This window comes from Rhinolophus ferrumequinum, chromosome 21 (assembly GCF_004115265.2).
Source record: "Rhinolophus ferrumequinum isolate MPI-CBG mRhiFer1 chromosome 21, mRhiFer1_v1.p, whole genome shotgun sequence".
Lineage (NCBI taxonomy): Eukaryota > Metazoa > Chordata > Mammalia > Chiroptera > Rhinolophidae > Rhinolophus > Rhinolophus ferrumequinum.
Window position 1 is genome coordinate 17,503,822 of NC_046304.1, and position 21,807 is coordinate 17,525,628.

The 21,807-nt window shown below is 39.2% G+C and overlaps 1 protein-coding gene across 1 annotated transcript in view; it reads right to left on the reverse strand.

The window, feature by feature from the left end:
- Positions 1-16,911, reverse strand: part of CPD (carboxypeptidase D) — a 61,928-nt gene extending 45,017 nt beyond the window's left edge. Inside the window, exons 1-2 of the mRNA XM_033089923.1 lie at positions 16,124-16,911; positions 10,639-10,886 (exon numbers count right to left, since the gene is read on the reverse strand). Coding sequence (XP_032945814.1) covers positions 10,639-10,886; positions 16,124-16,854 — 979 coding nt within the window. The 5' untranslated portion in view covers positions 16,855-16,911. The remainder of the gene's footprint in view (positions 1-10,638; positions 10,887-16,123) is intronic.
- Between the last annotated feature and the right edge of the window lie 4,896 nt (positions 16,912-21,807).

Genomic DNA, 21,807 nt, shown 5'->3' on the forward strand with positions numbered 1-21,807 from the left:
TCGTTGTCTTGATTTTTTCCTTACACAAAACTAGAGCTCGTTGCAACAGAACAACCACTGGTCGTACAAAGGCCTGATGTTGCTGACAGCTACAGCTACTGCCAGATTCAGTTAATACCTTTGTTTATTTTTTTTAAGCTGATATGCCATGTGGCTCAACATAGACTAAAGAATGAAATGTCAGATTTCAGAACAATATGTTTAGTCAAAGAAAATTTTTAATTTTGGAAGTGAAATATTCATTATAGGCGTACTTCAAAGCAATAAAGCACTTTACTAAAAACATAAAGAATGTGTTATTCGTCCTACTTACTAACAATAATAAACAAGTAAGCCCTATTATCCATTAGTCTCTCAGGGGGCTAACTAAACCAATGACCTTGAACATTTTTATTCCTACTAAAATAATTTTGAAAAATTATGCAACACTTCACACAATTTAAGTTGAATAGTTGCAAAAATAATATGTAAATTTTAATATTTCTTAAATAATATAATTTTTATATTTTTAGATGTATCCAATTAAAAATACTGTATTTGATTATCTATAGAATCATCTATTTAAAATTTGCAATCTACATCTTCCCTTTTTCTCCCTGAATTTTACTTCCATTCCACTTCGTCCAAAGATTGTCATTTGAATGCGATATACTTGTATGCTTGAAAGTCTTTCACTGATCGTACTTTAATACATCAATCTATGTATACTTCAATCTACACATATGTATGTATGTGTATTTAAATTTGTCTTACTTTCCAATAATTTTAATGCTCTAAGTATTAATATTTTGTCTTTTAGATTGATTACAATAACTACTGGTATGTAATTTATCAGAAAGGCAGTCTCATAAATTTTGACAAATAATAAACGTAACAGGTAATAGTTACTGAAACTATGTCTTTTAGTGAGAAGTTTAGAATGATGCTTTTATGATACTATTAATCACCAAGTTGTCCCTTTTGTTTTGGTGCCCTGAAAGTTGGTAAAACTGAGTAAACATACCATAGTGTGATTCAGATGGGTAGAAAAGTATGTCTTTAGCCAAGCGGGAGAAGAGAATATGAGACTGAACCTCTGCAGCAAACATATTTCTCTCAGGCAGACGAACTTTAGGAAAGAGCAGGTATGGAAGATCTGCATATTTATTTCCCTAAAGTTATCCAAATTAAGTGGTCTCTTCTTCTTCCCTATACTCAATTTGAAAGCCACTGGGAGTTGATGAAGACAAAAGGTATAAATTTGCTTTTAAACCTACCTGGCAATCTAGAGTTTTCTATGCTCAGAAAAACTTGAGTGCAATGTACTCTGAAACCTATAATGCTCATTCTTTTTATCAATGTCAAAGAATAAGACTAAAAGTGTAACCATTAGGAATCTGTCCAGTACTGTGACAAATTGTGATCAGAACTAATGGTTATGGGTGGCTATCTTTTCTGATCGAAGAATCTACTCATACCCATTGAACTGCTTGAAGCCATCTGTCTCACAATTAAGCTTAATATGCTTTAAGATACTCAATTCTTTTTTTTTTTAATCATGGAACCAGTCCCTATTACTGTTTTCATTATAGAGAGAGCTAGTTTTAAGGGGGTACGGGGGAACTTAAATAAATTCAACCCTTCCTTCAAAAACGGGGCACTAATAATTCACTCATGTCTCAAGCAGAAAACCAACAGAAAAAATACAATCAATGCTTCCGTGTTAAGACAAACAGCAAGTTTTTTTTCCAATCTGCCTCAGTAGTACAACTACAAAGTATCATACTGTATTATGCAAGAATCCTATAAATCTTTTACAGAAAAAAACTTCAATGTATTTTTTCATTCGGAAAAGCACTTGCCATTCTATATTTAAATTTGGAGCTTAATGTTTATTTTTTAAATAAAACTACTTCAAAGGATAGTGAGAAGTTCTCACAACTTTCAGTGTTATGAACAATTTATTTATAGATAATAAGTGTTATTAAGTGATGATTTTGCATTCCTTGAGATATTGTTAAAAACCTAATGAGCATGATGTTCATAAAGAATTTTAAGTGGAACATCTGGGTCAAATGGATGGAAACCACAGAGGTTACCCTTGGAAAAAAATTCCCCAGATCCTGGTCTTTAAATTCAACCTCATTTTGACCAAATCTTAACTGAACTTGGTCTTTGTATTCTGAGCAACTTATCTTATAAAACTCCATTTCCTTCACCACTCCCACTGAATATATATTTGCTAGTGATAAGATTCTACAAAGTTAAACTAAATTACACAGTCCTGCATCTGTTTTCAGTTTTATCTAACAGAGTCAACACTCTCTCACACACAGTTCTCTGAACGGAATCCCCGCCTCCCACCCTTTTTAAAGCATTTTTCAATTCTCTACCCCCTGAGTTAAATCTAAAAAAGGGGAAAAAGCCCATCTAACTTTAGACATTGAATCTGAAGATTTAGGGGCCAAATCCTAAAGTAGTGTGTAGTATTTGGCTCTCAACCTTCATATAAGTCCATGATCACTTTACAAAATACACAACTGCACTGCTCTTAGAAATCAGATTTTATATTAGGTGATATTTCAGTTCACTAAAGTAAACTCATGACTCAAGTAGAAGCAAATATTCTGTTTGAGTATTGTTTTAGCTTTTTGCTCTCTTTTTAAATTAGGTAGCACTCAGATTAAAAGTGAGAAAGAAAAAGCCAGAATGAGATCCAACCAGCTCCTGAATGTATAAGATTAGGTAAGACCAAATACACTTTATACAGCTGATTAGCAACAGTAATTCTCAAAACATGAACAATAAGCTGAGAATATCTGAACTTTCAGCATTCTTTAAAAAAAAAAAAAACCCAGTATGAAGTACATTCACTTTGGATGTGAAAAAGCACCCATTTGTGTGTGTGTTGTGGAGTCTCAATAGCTTGATCGATAGGTAACTAGATGGACATATAGCCATGTGCTGCTTAATGACAGGTATATATTCTGAGAAACGTGTTGGTAGGCCATTTCATCATTGTGGAACATCACAAAATGCACTTACGCAAACCTAGATGCTATAGGCCACTACACACCTGGGCTCTATCGTACAGCCTATTGCTCCTGGGCTACAAGCCTGTAGAGCATGTGACTGTACAAAACAACACGAGATTAAATCAAGCACAAGAGAAAACGATGCAATTAAGAGGCTCGGTAAACACAAGATGTGTGAGGTGCTGCCAGCAGACTGTTTCACAGCAATTTTTCAGTAAGTAGAAAGAATACACTCTAAAATAATGATCAAAAGTATAGTATAGTAAATACATAAACCAGTAAAACGGTTGTTTGTGATCCTTATCCAGTATTATGCATTGTACATAATTGTACGCGCTACACTTTTATACGACTGGCAGCGCAGGTTTGTTTACACCGGCAGCACCCAGACAGGTGAGTGATGCTCTATGACGTTACAATGGCTACAATGTCACTATTTCAGCTCCATTATAATCTTATGAGACCACCATCCTATATACCATCTGTCATTGACCTAAATGTCATTATGCAATGCATGACTACATATATTCTAGTTGAATTTCTTGTTTCAAGTAATTAAATTATGCCAGGAAACAATATGAATTCAATTTCCAAAATCATGCACACTGCTATATGCTTTCTGCATCTCTCCTAACTCCTAAATCTCTTCATCATCTTTACCGCCTTCCCAAGCTCCAGAGCCTATTTCCCAAGTGCCCCTTGGGTACTTGTAACTAGTACCTCAAGTACCACCTCCCATTTTCATTCCTCTTCCATCTAAAGAGAACACACATATATAGACACACACACACACACACACACACACACACACACACACACACACTCTCTTTCAATTAGTTTTTCCCATTCCATTATCATTCTTAATTATTCAGGTTCAAAATGTCAAAGTTGTATCTTTGGGTCCTTTCTTCTCCTTAACACTCTTCTACTGTCTGATAGTCAACCTGCATTTTTCTCGCACAATTTCTTATATACTGTATCTCATACTCCCTTTTCCTTCCCACAGCACCTCTATGCATAAAGCCCTTGTCTCCAAAAACAGCCTCACTCCAAATCATTGTAAAAATCTCCCCAGTCTCTCTCTCTAGGACTCTTTCCCAGCCAATGTATTTTCTATAAAGATAATACCAAAATGAAAAGCACACACTGTCCTATTATCAAAGAATTCACACTCCAGCAGGTGACACAAAACAAACCATTAACACAAGTAGGTAAGCATTGGTATAAACGAACAGCTCTAGGAAGGCAAGAGAGTGACAGTTGCCACAGAGGAGGTTTCAGAGGTTACAGCTGAACTGGAGAAAAGCTTTCCAGACAGAACAGCCCAACTGTGTGAAGGTTCATGTTCTGAGGGAAGGACACAAGTGCAGAGGCGAGGGGACAAGGGAGCAGACTCCGACTGAGGGAGCTTTAGGGTCATGCTAAGAAGTTTAGACTCCATCCTATTAAAATGTAAAACAAGCAAATATATGAGAAGGCTTTAAGTGTTTGTGAATTTGCTACTTTGCTTTTAATATGTAATTATAAAAACAAATTAATTAATAAAACCAGACACATCTTCCAGAACTGTGACCAATGATAAATTACTTATCATTACACTTCAAATTAATAAACAGATTCTGTAGGAAAATTAGATATGAGGACAGTATTCTTTACATGTTCATTAGGTCAAATTGGTTTATTTATGGTATTTAAATCTACTGTGTCCTTACTAATATGTGTGTGTGTGTGTGTGTGTATACACTTACTAATATATATATAAATATATATATTTAAAAATATATATATATTTTAAAACTTTTATTTAAGTGTGTTTTTCCAGACCCATCAGCTCCAAATCCAGTAGTTGTGTCAATCTAGTTGTGAAGGGCGCAGCTCACAGTGGCCCATGTGGGGATTGAACAGGCAACCTTGTTGTTAAGAGCACCGCGCTCTAACCAACTGAGCTAATCAGCCACCCCCTTACTGATATTTTTGTCTTCATGATCTAATAATTACTGAGAAAGGCATGTATAAAATGTCCTACTTTATTTATTTATTTCTCTATTTCTTTTTAAAAAATGTTTATTAAAGTATAATGTCATACTGGGGGTGGGGGATGGGAGATGAGGGTAAGGGGGATCAAATATATGGTGATGGAAGGAGAACTGACTCTGGGTGGTGAACACACAATGGGATTTATAGAGGATGTAATACAGAATTGTACACCTGAAATCTATGTAATTTTACTAACAATTGTCACCCCAATAAATTAAAAAAAAAGTATAATGGCATACAATATCGTATTAGTTTCAGATGTACAATGTAAGTGATTTGACATCTATATACCTTATGATGTGATCACCCCACCAAGTCTAGTAACCATCTGTCACTACGCAAAGCTATTATTATTGACTTTATTCCCTGTGCTGTACACGGTTTGCCTATTTCTTAACATCAGGTATTGTATTTTTTTCAGTTCTACACTGTCCATTCGATTCTTTGTTTTGTTTTGTTTTTTGTTTTGTTTTAAATAGATTCTAATTTTCGGGTGTCATGTGGATTAATCCATAATGCTCTTTTTAATGACACAGAAAATGCTCTTTAAAAAGAAGCTTTCCAGTCCATTTTTTGAACCAAATATAACCCGCTATACTGTTCAAAATAGTTTGATAATTATTTTCCCCATGCTCTTCCCTTTCTGTCAGCAATCTACTTCTAGCCAAATATACCTCAGTTAGAGAACATTAATCAGTGCTACTCAGTCTGACCTCCACTTTACGCAGGGAATGGTGGCCCACATGGTCACAGGAGTTTATATTCACACACACAAAATCTGAATGAGTTACATTATATGCTATCTAGTCACATTTCAGAACTCTCTGCCCACAGCATAAAAGGAGAGGGAAGAAAGTTTGATAAATCACAGAACATTTTCTTCTTCTTTCAGAGGAGGAAAATAATTACCAGTTTGAAAAGACTCAGGCCCAAGTTAGTAGTGGTTTAAAAAGACCTAAGTAGAAAGCCTTACAGCAGCAGATCTAATTAATCGTGGAATGCACAGACTCACAAGAATAACGCATAGGCCTGACAACTACACGTCGGACCAATTTCCTATCTCAGTGCTCATTCACCTGTGAGGAAGGCGATCTCAAAGCAGGTCATCGGAGATAAGCATCTGGCTCAGTCCTCACTGGAAATGACTGATGTATAAACACGATAGGACAAAACAAAAACCCTAAATACAGTAGTGGGTTAACACATGCAACTTTTAAGGTATTTTATTCCTCTAAGAATATGAAAATAAATCAATTTTACCATAGAGTGACCAAAAACAGTGTTTTTGTTTGTTTTTTTTTAAACTGCAGGTTATGACCCATTAATGGATTGTGAAATATATTAGTGGATTGAGATTAGCTTTTTTTGTTTAATGAAATAGAGACTAGAAATAATACCAGAATACATTGCAAAGGTAAGTATTGTTTCATGAAAACGTTTCAGTTTTATGTACACATATATGTGAAAGGTACATAAATGTCTGAAAGGTATTTTATATGGCAGGTCACAATAAAAAAAGTCTGAAAAATATTTACTCCTATCTAGGATCTGCCGGTAAGACAAGCTTATTTTCTCAGAGTAGGAACAAAATTAGGAATATTTTTTTACATTTTTGTAAGATTAGCTAGTCTGAAAATCATCTACCCAAGATTTTAAATAACTATGTACTCATGTTTCAGATGCCAAGAATTCATTTATTCAAAAGTTCAAAAAAGACTATTGCGTACCTTCTATATACCAGGCATGGTTCTATGTGCTGGAAATAGGAAACTGAATAAAACTGAACTTCCTCATGAAATTCAAATTCTGCCAGAGATAAGTAATCCTGGTGCCAGGTGCTAGGCTAAGTGCTTTACATACATTCTCACTTGGATCTCATAATCCTATGCGGTAGATAGTACTTATCATTTGTCTTCATTTTTTATATGTGGCAACTGAGGCTTAGAGAAGTTGTTTAACTTGTCCAAGGTGGGTGTGTGAGAGAGAGAAACACACACACACACTGACACACACTCACACACACAGCTACAATGGCAGAGCTGGGATTCAAACCCAAGGCAGCAGGATTCTAAAGCTCTACTCGTAGCCACTACACTACACTGTCTTCCAGAGCACTTGTATCTGCAGGAAAATAAAGTGGGATTACCTGTCTTTTTAAAATTATATCAATCGAAAGAAGGCAATTCTTAAAAGTTGACTCACACTACAATTCAGTTTCATTAAATTTGTTTGCTTTGGAATAAACATATAAACCATCAGATGGTTTTTATAATGCCTTCAAAACCGTGAAGGAAGAAAATAATAAAGAATGACAGACACAAGGCATATAAATCAGCACAATGTGGTTAAAAAAAAATAGAAGAAGGCCTGCTCCCTGAATAAGTTCCACTTAAGCTCTCACAAGCTTTAGCAGAGTAGCACGACTATTCACAAGGCTTATTAAGATAATCATTGCCTACATGCATCCTCCAGGTCTGAGAGATTGTCTGAGAGAAGCAAGGCCCACCGACATAGGCAGCTAGATACGCTGAGTCCACCCTGAAGGTGAAGATGGTGAGGCCAGATCAGCTCACATCACACTACTAGTACACTGACTGATCCTTGAGAGCAGGAATTGTTTTTGTTTTGCTCCCACAATATCCCCATCACCTAAGACAGCGTACTGGCCGTGGCAGGTACGTAGTAAATACCTGCTAAGTGAATATTGCACAAGGTATTCACAAAATATTTCTTCTCTCAGGCCTTCATCTCCTATAGTGCAAAAGAGTTGGACTAGATTAATATATACACTTTCCGCTCTGAAAGTCATACTTCTTTGAGCTAGAATTTCTAAATATGTCACATAAAGCATCAGTGTGGGTCTGAATACATGCCTAGTCACAAGGTTTCACATCTTACAACATCTTACTTATGCAGTCTCACGTAAGATAAACAATGAATTTGCCCTGTGAAACTACTGGAACTGCTCAATATTGCTGAGGTAGGAAGAGATATAAGCTAGCTATTGTAGAAATAATGTAACATAAAATATGTCTGACCACTCAGCTAAAACAGGAGAGAAGCTGATGCTCATAAAAACAACATCAATGGCAGCAGCAAAATACAGAGTCTTCAGATGTTTGAAGAATCAGAAAAATCTGTTACCTGGTTTAACTGAATAATCTTACTGTGAAGGCAGAACACTTATTTTTTAAATAGTGGAACACAGATTTATCTCCCATATAATTAGAAATAACGTCCTAACCTTTTACAACATTCTCCAAAAAGGAAAAATAAATTATTTTTAACCCATTATTTTAAACAATATCTCAAATAATGGAGCAACTTGCCTATATCATAAAACCACTCATTCAAGCAGTCAGGTTTTATTAAATATATTTGCTGAAGATTGAAATAAAATTAAACATTAAAGTATGTCCCTTACCTATAAAAAGCTTAAATGGTTTTCAAATCACCCCTAATTGTTATAGGAAGAAAGTTTTGCTTCTAAATATTTCAAACTTCTTTGTAGATGCTGACTATGTATAAGAAACACTGGTAGAAACTATAGGGGAATCAGAAAACTCTAGAAAGTATCGAATCCTCACACATAGGGACCAAGTTGAATACATGTGGCTTGACATAAAAAGTCAAAGAGTACTTCAAAAGTTTAAATGAAGGCACATAAGAGAAATGTCATAAGACACGTTATAATGTGACTAACTGCCATTAAAAAAGAAAGGAAGACCTGTGACATTTCATCATGGGCAGATTCTAAGAGAAAAAGTTTATACTGATGACATTTCCATGGGTTGACTTGTCCTTCAGCTTACTTTTAATTAAACACTCTAAGCTTGGATATAAAAACAAAATAGTTATTATTCAAAGGAAACCAAAAGTTTAAAAATGACAATAGCTGTTTTTATAACATTTAAAAGAAAAGGTAAACAATTCAAGCTTACTTAAACAATTCGTTTAAATATAGCATTCCATGAGAAATTGAAAGCCTTGTGCATTGCTGGTGTAAAATGGTACAGCCAACGTAGTAAACAGTTTGGGGATTCCTCAAAGACTAAACATACTTGTCGAATTACCGTATGACCCAGCAATTCAACTCGTGAGTATATACCCCAAAGATTTAAAAACAAGGACTCAAACAGTTACTTGTACACCTACATTCATAGCAGCATTATTCACAGTAGCCAATAGGTAAAACCAACCCTGTGCTCATCAACAGATGAATGGATAAACAAAATGTACACATATACATACACGGAATATTTCTCAGCCATAAAAAGGAATGAAATTCTGGTACATGCTACAACATGGATGAACCTTGAAAACACTATGCTAAGTAAAATGAGTCAGACACAGAAGGACAAATATTATAAGATTTCAGTTATTTGAAATGTCTAGAATAGGTCAATTCAGAGGTAGAAAGTAGATTAGACATCACCAGTATATAAATGTCTAATCACTATGTTGTACACCTGAAACTAATATTGTATGTCAACTGCAATTGAAAAATAAATTAAAAAAAGAAGTTACCAGTGGCTGAGGAGAAGGGAATAGGGACTTACTGCTTAATGGTGACAGAGTTTCTATTTGAGATGATGAAAAAGTTTTGCAAATAGATAGCAGTGATAGTTGTACAACATTGCGAATGTAATTAATGCCACTTAATTCTACGTTTAAAAATGGTAACAACAGCAAATTTTATGAGATACACACCTACACACACACGCTACCACAATTTAAAAACAACAGCATTCCATGATCACCCCACAAATTAAAATACAAAAGGAAAATGTGCCTTTATATAAAATGGAGAGCACCGGTGGTCATCACATTAACCAAGCTGTCCAACTTGGCCACCAGCAGCCTCACCTGATATGATGTGATCTATGTAATGGTCTCACTGGAAAAATGTGACCTGAATCTTATAAAGAAAGTGATAAATCTATAATATGGGATATTCTGTAGGACAACTGGTCTAAACTCTTCAAAGGATTAACTGTCATTAAGAGCGTGGTGATATGACTGTACTACATTAAGGAAACCAAAAAAAAACGCAAGAGCCAAATGCAATTCTTGGACCCTGACTGGATCTGATCTGGAGGAAAAAGAGCTATAAAGAATATTTTGGGGATAATAGAGGAAATTTGAGTTACGGACACCATGTGGGATGATACTGAATTATTGTTGATTTCCCAGGTACAGTCATGGTACATGGTTATACAAGACAATGTCCCTGGACTTGGGAAACATATGCTGAGGTACTTACAGGTGAAGTGTCATGAAATCTGCAATCTACTTTTGGATGGTTTGGCAAAAGAGAATGTGGTGGGGGGAGGGTGAGGCACGCAGAGAACACGCTGGAACATCTGAGGTAAGACAACAGTTGCTGAATTTAAATGAAGGCTATATATGTAGGTGTTCGCGTAGTTTTCTTTCAAAATTTACTGTGGGTTTTTAAATTTCAAAATTTAAAAAAAGACGGTTTTAAAAACATCAGAATTCCTCCAAGTTTCCTCTTTTCCACTCAGAGTATACTTAAGAAAGCTAAATGAACAATGGGAAAAATATAGCAAATTCAGTCTTTACATACCTTCTACATCATACCAATGTGCGCCATTTGTGATCCCATCTTTGAAAGTCTCCTCTTCATCTCCAGGACAATGCGGTGCCCCAGTTTTCATTATGGGGTGGTTTGAGGCATAGGCTTTTGCCAAGTATTTAAATACTTCATCATCTGAGGTTTTGCTATAGATTCCAGCGGCCTTATGTTCTGGAGAATCGTCAAAAGGATAGCTTGCTACCACTGAGCCACCATGCAGATTTCCAGAAAGCACAAACCTTTGAAAATACAACCACATCACATATCACCTAAAAAAGCATAAAAATACCATGTGTTTAAAAATTCTACCTCTTTCATAAATAAGCTTAGTATCTCTCTTGAGACCTAGAAGACAACTCTATCAGCTGTTTTAAGTAAACCACCACCAGCACCAACAAAAAACAAAATGGAAAGAAAGCACTATCAATATAAAAAATTTCAAATAGTTTTTACAGTTCAAATTAACTCCCAATAACTTAAAAAAATTTCCCCCATCATTGAAAAAGTAGCTGGATAACAGAGTATAAATTAAAGTTTCAGGAGATGTCTTATTCAGGGAATTCCAAATTCATGTATTAGGTTGAACAATATGAACCTGCCAATATTCAATCATGTTTTGACCTACAAAAATGACAGTTTCCTACAAATCAATCTAATAGTTATATTTCATAATGTGTTAATTTCGTACAAAGCGTGGCTTGTATAAATAAATAGTGGCTGAATACATTAGTTAGGTTAATAACTTTCATGCTTTTTATATTACTATCCAAAGAAATTTTTAAGATAGGGAGTCTAATTAAAAACAGGATGTATTTTACCTTATTCCGGGTTCACAATACACTAAACTCACATTTTCTAGAGAGAAGTCATCCACAGTTGAGAAGACTCAGAGTTGTGGGGGGTGGGGAGGGTGGGGGTGGAACCTGACACACTGAGCTGCTTTCAGAGAAAAACAATACGGCACATAAAAGACTAGTCTTTCACTGCATCACTGTAAAAGCAGCTCTCTTTCTAGGCCCAAGGCTCCTGATTGGGCCATTAGAAAATACACTGACATGGAGACAAGGCTGCTCCTATAAAAGAAACATTTGTATTGTTTTATATTTCTACTTTTAAGTGAATACATTTACAATCTGGTCGAATTTATAGATACAGAAATGTGCCTTTTATGGTGAAAGCTAAAGGCAAAACATGCTAAAGTCCTATTTATACATCTCTCCCTCATATGACAATTTAAACCATTACTATGAGTAGAGATTAAACACTTTTTCTCTCTGCACTTTAAATTGGATTTTCTTGCTTCTGCCTTTTTGTGGTTGAAATGAACTGACCCACAGAAATTCTAACAGGGGCCTGATATATAACATTTATTTCTATCGGCTTGAAATGATTCGTCTAATTTGAAAGGTTACGTTAAGTATGATCAGCACCACCCCAGAGACCAAACAATGAAAATGACACAGAATCTGTTCATCAATAGATAGAATCTAGCCATTAAGGCAGTGATTAAATACTAGTATAGAATATGAAAAGATACTAATTAAAAACGAATATAATTATCATTAGCACTCTTCCAGACACCAGAGGAGAATGCCATTTGGTGTAGCAGCAATAGCATGGGCTTTGGAGCCAGCCAAACGGGTAAGAACATTCGGTCTCCCAGACGTACATCTCACTAACAATATGATCAAGAGAAGTTACTGCCTCTAAATTCATTGAACCCTATAGTTTCTGTCTCATCTGTACAATGGAGATAACGAGACCTGCTTTCCAGGGTTGTTCTGAGAATTAAATAAGATAACATATGTGAAACATCTCCAACACAATGACAGCTTTATAGCAACTGCTCAACAAATGTTCACTCTTTGGAGAGAGCTGGCAACCTGCTTAGGGAATCACTGCCTTACAGACTACCATTCTACTCCTCACTTCCAATGCCAGGCGTTGGGTGACACAACGACACAGAAAAAAAAAAAATTAAGTAATATTCTAACATTTTAACTTCACCTTACTTACCTACCCTTCCCCCATAGCTCAAGGTATTAATTTATTTTCTAGTTTGTATGAATAAAATAATTTTTTTCTCCCTACTGACTTTGGGAGTTACAAGAAGGCTGGCCCAGTTCAGGCAATCCATTCAGCAACACATTTTCTTGAGTGTCAACTGCGTACCAAACATCTTACACACTAGAGAAAACCTCAGTGAAGAAGAAACACCACAAAAATGCCCTCAAGGTATTCATATTCTAGTGAAATAAAATGGATAACTGAGTATTCTAAATAAGTGAAACATGCTACTTTAATTACATACTTTAAAATTTTAAATTCCAAAATTCTCTACTAAATGCTATTTTTTACTTTGTTAAACATTTCTTGCAACCTTTCTCAGAAATATTACTAAAATGGCTTAAGCAAATGTGGTAATTTTGGTACAGTGAAATATTTGCAATCTACTTGAGCGATAAAATTCAATTATTAGATTTTCTTTACTATACTTACACAGTTTTAAAAGTACCAATGCCACTCTCATAATGAGGATTTCAAGAGAAAGTGATACCATACGGCTTTCAGTCTTTGTCAAACCAACTTTGCATACCAATGCAATTTTACTTGAAAGGTACTGTATGGTTTCCATTCAAATCAGTTCTCTGAAGTTTTTCTCATACTTGATTTTAGCATCATATATTATTCCTTGCATAAGATTTAAAGTAGCTGCTAAACATATTATATTACAAACAAGATATTAAAAGATAAACCTCTAAGTTGACTTTATTATGCTCTCCAGTTATTTATTTTTAAAATAAATAACTTTTAAAAATTAAGAGAATTTCATGTCTGATAAACTAAATTCTAAAGATTCAGGAAATTGTAGATATACACACAAGCCTCCAGAAGTAATCTGCACCCAACCCCAACAATATAATAATGCTTTTCACAAACATACCCAAAAAATCGATATGCCAATCTATTAAAATCTAAGCAGATATCTTTAATTAAAGAAGTCCAGTGTGACAAAAATATGGGAGTCAAGTAAATTGTAAAATCTTTATTTTAATGAGGGAGTTAAAATTTTGTGTATTTTCCTAAGTATATGTCTCAGTTCTTAAAAACACCCATTCTGTGAAGTATAAAATGAGACAGAGAAAACAAACTTCACTTTCCTAAGCCATGAGTCTGAAAATTTTACATGTTCAAAATAACAACAAAAATCTATTTCTAATATAGCTGGATGAATAAATAGGGTATCAAGAAATTATTCAACTGACTTATTTCACAAAATACACTAAAAGAGGTCATTAATTTCCCCATTCAGACTAATGTTCGCAGTTTTCAAATTTCCCATCCATAAAGCTGAGTCTATATTTAAGCATCAGTCTGAAATTCCGTGTGTGCTTGTGTTTTTAATTTTATTCACATATCAGTGTCCTTTGTTACTGATTAATCATTAAAGAATGAGCATTTTGAGTTAATTTTTGAAGACTGAGGATGGATGGATGTACTTTTCACCCTATGTAGTTGTCTACTTTCTCTTCTGGTTAGAGTTACACGTTTGAAGAACGTTTGGGAATGATTAGGGTAGTCCATAGTTGCAGAATAAAACGACTTTCCTTGTAAATACCAACTGACACAGATGAACTTTTAAAAATCTTCACAAGCTCCTATCATTGAACTAACTGGTCCAGACCACAATTTATAATCATTAAATACTGGTGATATGAAACAGTTAGCCAGAGAGCAAACTTTGGGTTCCAGATTTAAAGTTTAAAGCGTTCAGTATAGCCTCAAGCTGACTTGGATCCTAGACAAAGCTCATTTTCATTTTTGGTCACAGCAGAACTAATACTAAAGAGAAAAATCTAGTCACAGAATTTACATTCCTGCAAGGGCCGTGACAGGGCATTTTGAGCATGTCATTTAAGCAATGCAAACAGTGTGCATGATATATCATCTCAGAAAAGCCTTGGTCATCATCAGCTTCTGACAATAAGATGTACATTAAAGTCGGATTTCTTACGCAAATGTTTAGTGATCATGTCACGGTTATCTTTAAAAGAAAAAAAAATCTCCCCAGAAAGCATATGGGAAATTAAATATTTATAAGGGAACGCAAAAGGAGTAAAGTGAAAGGTGGAAGATAAAAAGAATCTAGAATTGTCACAATTCCCACGAATTTTCTAGGTGCTAAATATACTGAAATCTTGTAGAAGAGATGATTCCAATGCCCACAGAGAAACTTCTCTGTTCATTATTACTTTTATCTGTCACTCAGAAATCTTCAAATCAAGATGGAGAGATTAATTAGTCTTATGAAGACAAAAAATAGGGATATGCTGGCAAAACTGACCCTTGAAAAAGGGAAGACGTGCATGCTCACTTCAGACATTATTCCATCTGGAGTAAGTTCCCTCTTCCTTTATTTTTCTCCTCCTTTTTGCTGAAAATCCTACCCATCTCTCAAGACTCAGTTCAAGTTCTACCTCTTCCACAGAGATGATCCCTATTATTGCAGCCCACACAGATTTTTGCCTGTGGAACAATTCACGTAAAGTTTAACTGGGTATATATATTTATAGCATTCTCTTGTCATATACCAATTTTTGAGGTCCTCATGCTTTTATTTTTTTAAATCCCATTTAGTGCTTAATACCATGTAAAGTGCATAGTAAGTGTGACAATTAGCTATTTAGTCCTGGCCCACTAATAAAGTGCACAAATGACATCAGAAACCCTTCAGAGAGTCTAAAACGAAGCGGCTCACAGATGAAGGTTCCAGATCCTGTGCAAATTCTCCAACCATATCCATATGCTCCTAAGCTGAGTCAGAGGTAATAAAGACTGGAAGAGAACCAGTTTCTGTCAACCACGAGGAAGACCCGGGAGTGTCCTTTATCATTTCTGGGCTACAGTCTCCTTCTATGGCTGCTAAGAGCACTGAGTAACAAGACGCCTAAGTCTCCGTCCCAGCTACACTCTGTACTGTGTAAATTATTTAACCAATCTGACCCTCAATTTCCCATATGCAAAACAGGGCTATCAATGGTGTCTATCTCTTCAGGTTGTGGCCACGAAAAGGGCTTAACACAGCGCCTACGGTAATCCGATAATCGCAGTCCTGACAGCTTACCTACGAAAGGAGTGAGCTAACCTAGGTTATTCCTTAAGGTCTCCTCCATCCCTCATATTCTATGGTCCCGTGAAAACAGGGACCAGAATGCCAGAAAGGAGCCTCCTCTCCAGCCAAACTGCTCTCTTTGCACCCGTGGAACAAATGACAGCCTCTGGGCAGCGCTTCTCGGACAATGTGCGGGACAGGAGGCTATGCGGCCCAGTTCCCGTGATGGGAGGTCGCCCTCCACCCTAACGACCCCCGGTCCTTTGGGCCTCAAAGTACCTTCTGAGCGCCCACTGAGTGCGGAACCCAGCCTGTGGCCCTGGACGCTCGCGTGGCTTGTGGCGGAGGGAGGATGACACTCACTTGTTCCTGCGGATCCAGTCAATGAGGGCGCGCACCTCCGGCACGTCGTCCAGGGCCGGGGGCTCGCCGGTGCTGAACTGGTCCGGGAAACTGCGGTTGAGGTCGCGGCCGCGGCTGTTGTCGCGGCCGCTGGAGCCGGGAGGTCCACTGTCGCCGAGGCCGCAGTCGCCCTCGCGGGCGCGCTCAAAGCCATCGGGGTTGAGGCTGGGCAGCACGTACACGTCGGTGGTGTTCAGCAAGCGGACGAGGCGCGGCTCCCCGCGGCGGTAGCCGGCCGCCAGCTCGCGGGCCAGGTAGATCAACACCTGGCGCGACACGGTCTCGTCGCCGTGCATGTTGCCCACCAGCTTCACCTGCGGCCGGCCGGGCAGGAGCGGCCCCGCCGCATCCGGCCCCGCGTCGCTGTCAGGGGGCGGCGGCCCCAGGCCGGCCGTGAGGCGCAGCACCCACAGCGGCCGGCCCTCCACCGAGCTGCCGATGCTGAAGAGGCGCGCCAGGCCCGGGGGCCCCGCGGCCGCCGCCTCCCTCAGCGCCGAGCCCAGCTCCTCTTCGTGGTAGTAGTGGTCGAACTGGCCCTCGTCTGCGTCGGCGCCCGCGCTCGTCGTCGTCGTCGTCGCCTCCGCCTTCTTGATGTGCGCTGCCCGGGCCGGGCTCCGCAGCAGCAGCAGGCACAGCAGCAGCGGGAGGCGGCCGAGCCGCCACGGCGGCCGCGCGTCCCAGCAGCTCGCCATCTTCCAGCAGCGCCGCTAACCCCGGCTCCGCTCCCGCGGCTCCGCACTCCGGGCCGCCAGGGCCCGCCGGATCCCCTCCGCGCCTAGCAACCCCATCCCGCCCTCCGACCGCAGCCAATCGCGGAGGGCCTACTCTGCGTCACTCAGGGGGCGGGGCTGTCCTTAAAGCAGCCAATTCCCTCTGGGCGTGCCTTCCTCCTGTCCCGGACAAGTTTGATCACTCTCCCTTGGCTTAAGGTTCCTCTCGCTCTTTCCCTACTTCCCGTTTCCTCTTCTGCATATGCTCCGCTTCTCCTTAGTCTTTTCTTTATGGCTGAAACCCTTAAATTCTCACTTCTATTTCTCGGAGTCCCCTTACCACCTTGGTGGCAGCTTTTCCCAGCTGCGCTTTTAACGCTTCGAACCGAGACTCGAAAGAATCGAAAGGTTCGAAAGAATCAGAGGACTCGTTAAAAATCAAAAGATTCGAAAGGATCTATCTTGGAAGAGCCAAAGAACGCCTTAGCCCTTTCCACCGGAGTCATCCTGCCCCGGCTTGCGTCCAGCGCCCTGCACGCGTTTGAAGAGAATGGGACACTTGGCACAGTAGAAGCCTCACTACGTCACAAGGCAGGACATTCCAATCTTGGTTTCCGTGTTGAAAGAAGGTGTCTTCTCTAGGTTTAGCGGATATCTGTTATGTGGTAGTCTCCCTTGGTGTTCATGTATGTATTTTTTCGGTGTCACCCCTGGTTATTTCACTGTCAACTAGCTCCTGTGTGTGCTGGTCTCAGCCCTCTGTAGAGAGATTTCTTCATTTCATAGTTCACTTGCCCACCTCTCACAACTTTCCCGAGCGAGTTATTTGTTTAAGTGTGACATTAGAATGACATTTTAAAAGCAGCAGGTATGACATTTCTGGAAACACTTGCTTGGTGAGTATAATTCCTGAACCCCTCAATGGTCTGTCAAAACTGGCAAACACAATGTTTTATCATCTAAAGAGGCCTTTCAAACTGGTCCTTAAAGTAGGCTTTAGTCACTTTTACTTGAAGAAACACAAAACCTCACAATCCTTTTATCAAGTGTGAAATTCTACCCATCTAACAAACATAATTGTCATTACTGTTGTATTTCGTTCTTTCAGAGCCTAGCATTTCAAGGACCCTTCCTTGAACTATGATTGAACCCGAATATGACTGGTAAAGAATTCATTCATTCCTTTATCAACTATTGATTGAGCAACTGCTGTATGCCAGAGCTAGGGACTTGTAAGCAAATCATTCTGCTCAGTTGGAAATTGGATACAGTTTGTGATAAATGCTAGAATAGAGATATAAGGGCCCCCTTGAGGCTAACCTCATTCAACCTGAGTAGGAGGAAGGGGGAAGGAGAGAAACTGGGGTAGAGGGGAAGCAAATACAGAAGGCTGCAAGGCTTGAGAGCAAATATTGCACATTCTGGGAACTCCATGCAGGTCAAGATTACTGAGGTGAAGGAGCTCATAGGAGGTGACCTGGCAGGACACCAACCAGAGAAGCAGAACCAGCACCTGAAGAAACTCACAAGTCAGGCTCTGGGGAGCACTTGATCCATAAGACTATGGAGAGCCACGGACGGATTTGAAGCTGGTTTAGAAAAACCCCTCTGGCAGTAACACGGAGAATGGAGTGGAAGACCTCAGACTCAAGCCTGAGCAACCTGTAACAAAGTTCTAATCCAAGAAGACATTATGAGACTCTGATCCCTTGAGGGTAGTGCCAGTGTAGATGGAGAGAAGGAAATGTATTCTTGAAAGACCTTTATGAGGGAAAGTGGACAGGATCCGGTGACAAAGAGGATTAAAAGGATGACTCCAAGTTACAGCCTAAGCAACTTGCAGGTGTTCGCTGAGGTGTGGGACAGCAGACAGCGCAGGCTTACGTAAAGGTGATGAGGAAAGCCCATCACTCTGGTCCTGTGAATGCTGCTCCTCTTCCATGCCTCATTTGGGCTAGTCTGCATCATACACTGCAGCTGCAACTCATCAGAAACAAAACCCCAACTCTGTACAGAGACCTCTATTCCCCTGGGAGTGCTTAGTCATTACACTATGCACGTCTACAATAATCCAAATCAAAGAAGCCCCAGGGGACAGGTTAACCTCTAATCAAGTGTTTCCTTTTCTACCATTTTCACTTCCCTTTGAAACCTCTTCCTGCCACCTCACTCCTGCCACCTCACCTAGTGAGGCAGCCTTGAAACTTGAATAAACAAATATGAAGACAGTGAAATAACATGATCTAACCTGAGTCAGCAGCCTCCCAGGAATCCTCAGGCCTCCAGCAGTGGCTTTGCAGCCTCTTTCACGTCTGGAGCCTCCATCTTTAAGCAGGTACATTGTGCCAGTGGTTAGAAGTGAAAGTTAAAGCTCCTGACCCCGATCACTGCTCACTAGAGGGGAAACCTCCAGCTAAATACCTCCCGCTGTCCCTGAGAAGTCTTGAACCTTGTGACAGGTGTCCCATTGCAGCTTTAGCCCCCCCTCCCCCCCCCCCGCCTTCCCTCCACCCCCAAGGAAAGTCTTGGCTTCACAAGTGAGGTAACTCGGGAAAAGGCTCCCTGTTCACAGAAGCAGAGTAGTTATGACCTGGATTTTTAAAAACGGCAGAGCTGTTAGATGGCTTGCCTGACTTTGGTAACCACTTTCTTTAAAAGAATCATAGATAATTGAAGCACAGCATAAATCATGAACTTGTAAATGTCTGGCAGAAACACTCACAGACTCATACATTCAATTTGACAAATGTTTATGGATCACCAACTCCGGTGAAAGGTCTGCTGTGCTGGGTGCAGGAGATTAGAAGATGAATGAGGGATTCACCTGTCCCGGGAAGCCAGGGTCTAGTGAGGGATATAGAACATAGACAGGATGTGTTTCTAGGGCCAGTATTATGTAAAAGGCACTGTACTCAACTGTTTACGTTGTTTGATGCATTTAACCTTCACAACAATCCTGAGGTAGGTATTAATATCATTCCCATTTCAAAGATAAAGAGACTGAGGCATGAGGTCTCACAGCTGGTAAGCCACAGTCCAGGACTCAAACCCAAGGATTCCGGCTTCAGAACCTGTGTGTTATCTCTATAATAAAATTAGTTCTATGGAGTGAACTACAACAACAACAACAAAAACTGCTATTGGAACGCAGAGGAAAAAGCAACGAATTGTGATGAGAACTCAGAGGAAACTTCACCAATACTGTTAGATCATGAGCTTTGGCATCGGAAAATTAAGTTCAAATCCTAGATCAACCATTTTCTAGCTGTTTTAACTTGGAAAAGCGATTTCATTTTTTTCCCTGAGAATTAAATGAGATAATGCATGTATAATATTTAATGTAATAGATATTTTGCATCTAACAAGTTTTCAGAAATCATCATTTTTATTGCTTTTAATAATAAGAAGAGTTCTCGAACAGGAAAAAAATAGAGAAAAGAGCACTTGAGGCAGAGGGACGAGGTCTAGAGGCCCGTCATGAATGGTGGCTGGAATATAAGATGTGTTGGGAGAAGCAGCAGCAGGAGCCGTAGCTCAGAAGTGAGGATGATGCCAGATGAGGAAAGGCCTTGAATACTTCGCTAAAGGGGGTTTGCTTTATTCCACGGCAAATGGAAAACTTACAGGGCACTTTCTGAGGGGAGTGGTGTGGATCACATCTATGTTTTAGCAAGAGAGTTCTGGGGCCTGTGAGGGACAGAATAAAGAGCAGTCACCATCCAGACAAGAGCGGATTCTGCCAAGATTAGTGAGGACAGAAAGAAGATACATTAAAATGGTGTTTAGATTATTGAATTGACAAGAGTTAGCAAGATTGGGTAAAGGGACGAAGAATAAGTAAAATATGATTTCACAATCTGGTGAGGGTAACCAAATAGATGGCCTTCCCAGTATCCAAAACGAGGAAGGCAAGAGAAAATCTTTTTGAGATGTGGACTAAATTGAATTGGCCACTGGATTAGCAATGCAGAGGTTACTGATGACCTTTATAAGAGCAGTTGTCATGGAATGGTGCAGGGAAAACCTGAATGGAGTGGGTTCAAGAGAGACTAGAAGGTGATGAGGCGGAGTGGGTGAAATAATTCTTTGGGGGAGTCCTGCTATAAAGGGGAATAGAAAAATGGAACAACGCGGGAGGGGGATGGGCTTTGGGTTTTGTTTTTCTAATATGAGAGAAATTACAGATTGTTTATATCCTGATTGGAATGATCAAGTAAAGAGGGAAATTTTAATGAAGCATTGAGGGGGAATTGCTGGAGCCATACTTTTGAGTATAAGTAGTTGAGAAGGGTCTAATACCCGAGTAGAAGAACTGGGTAGGAACAGAAATGCATCACCTGTAGTCGGACATGGAAAGGCAGAATATCTGGGCATAGGTACGAGTAAGTGGGTAGGCGAGGTGTTGGGAGCTGGTGAATGCTGATTACCTGTATTTTTTTAATGAAATGGGAAGTCAGGCCATCAGCTGTAAGGATGTTACAGTAGGTGTTGGAGGCTTGAGGAAAGAGAGGAAGGTATGAAATAATCATTTCAAAGAGTGGGAGAGAGAAATAGTGACAATAGTTTACAGCCATTGACTCTTAATAGGGACCAGCAGTTTTCTACCATGTTATGTAGACCTGAAAGCTAATGGGACATGGGACAGAAGGGAGGGTTGGTTGGTTGGTTGGTTGGTTGGTTGGTTGGTTGGTTGGTTGGTTGGTTGGTTGGTTTGAGGAGGAGGCTCTCTGGGGCATGAAAAGTGTGGTTACAGTCCAAATAATTGGGTTCTGAAGAGCCAGTCTGTCGGGCTGGCTGGTCCCTGAGGAGGTGATTGTAGACAAGGGAGAGGAAAGACTGGACCACAGTTAAAACCTCCATTTCACTTTTGCTCTATGCCCAGGTCTCCCTAGTGTTAACTCACCCAGACAAGTAGCCACTTGCTCTGGATCACCT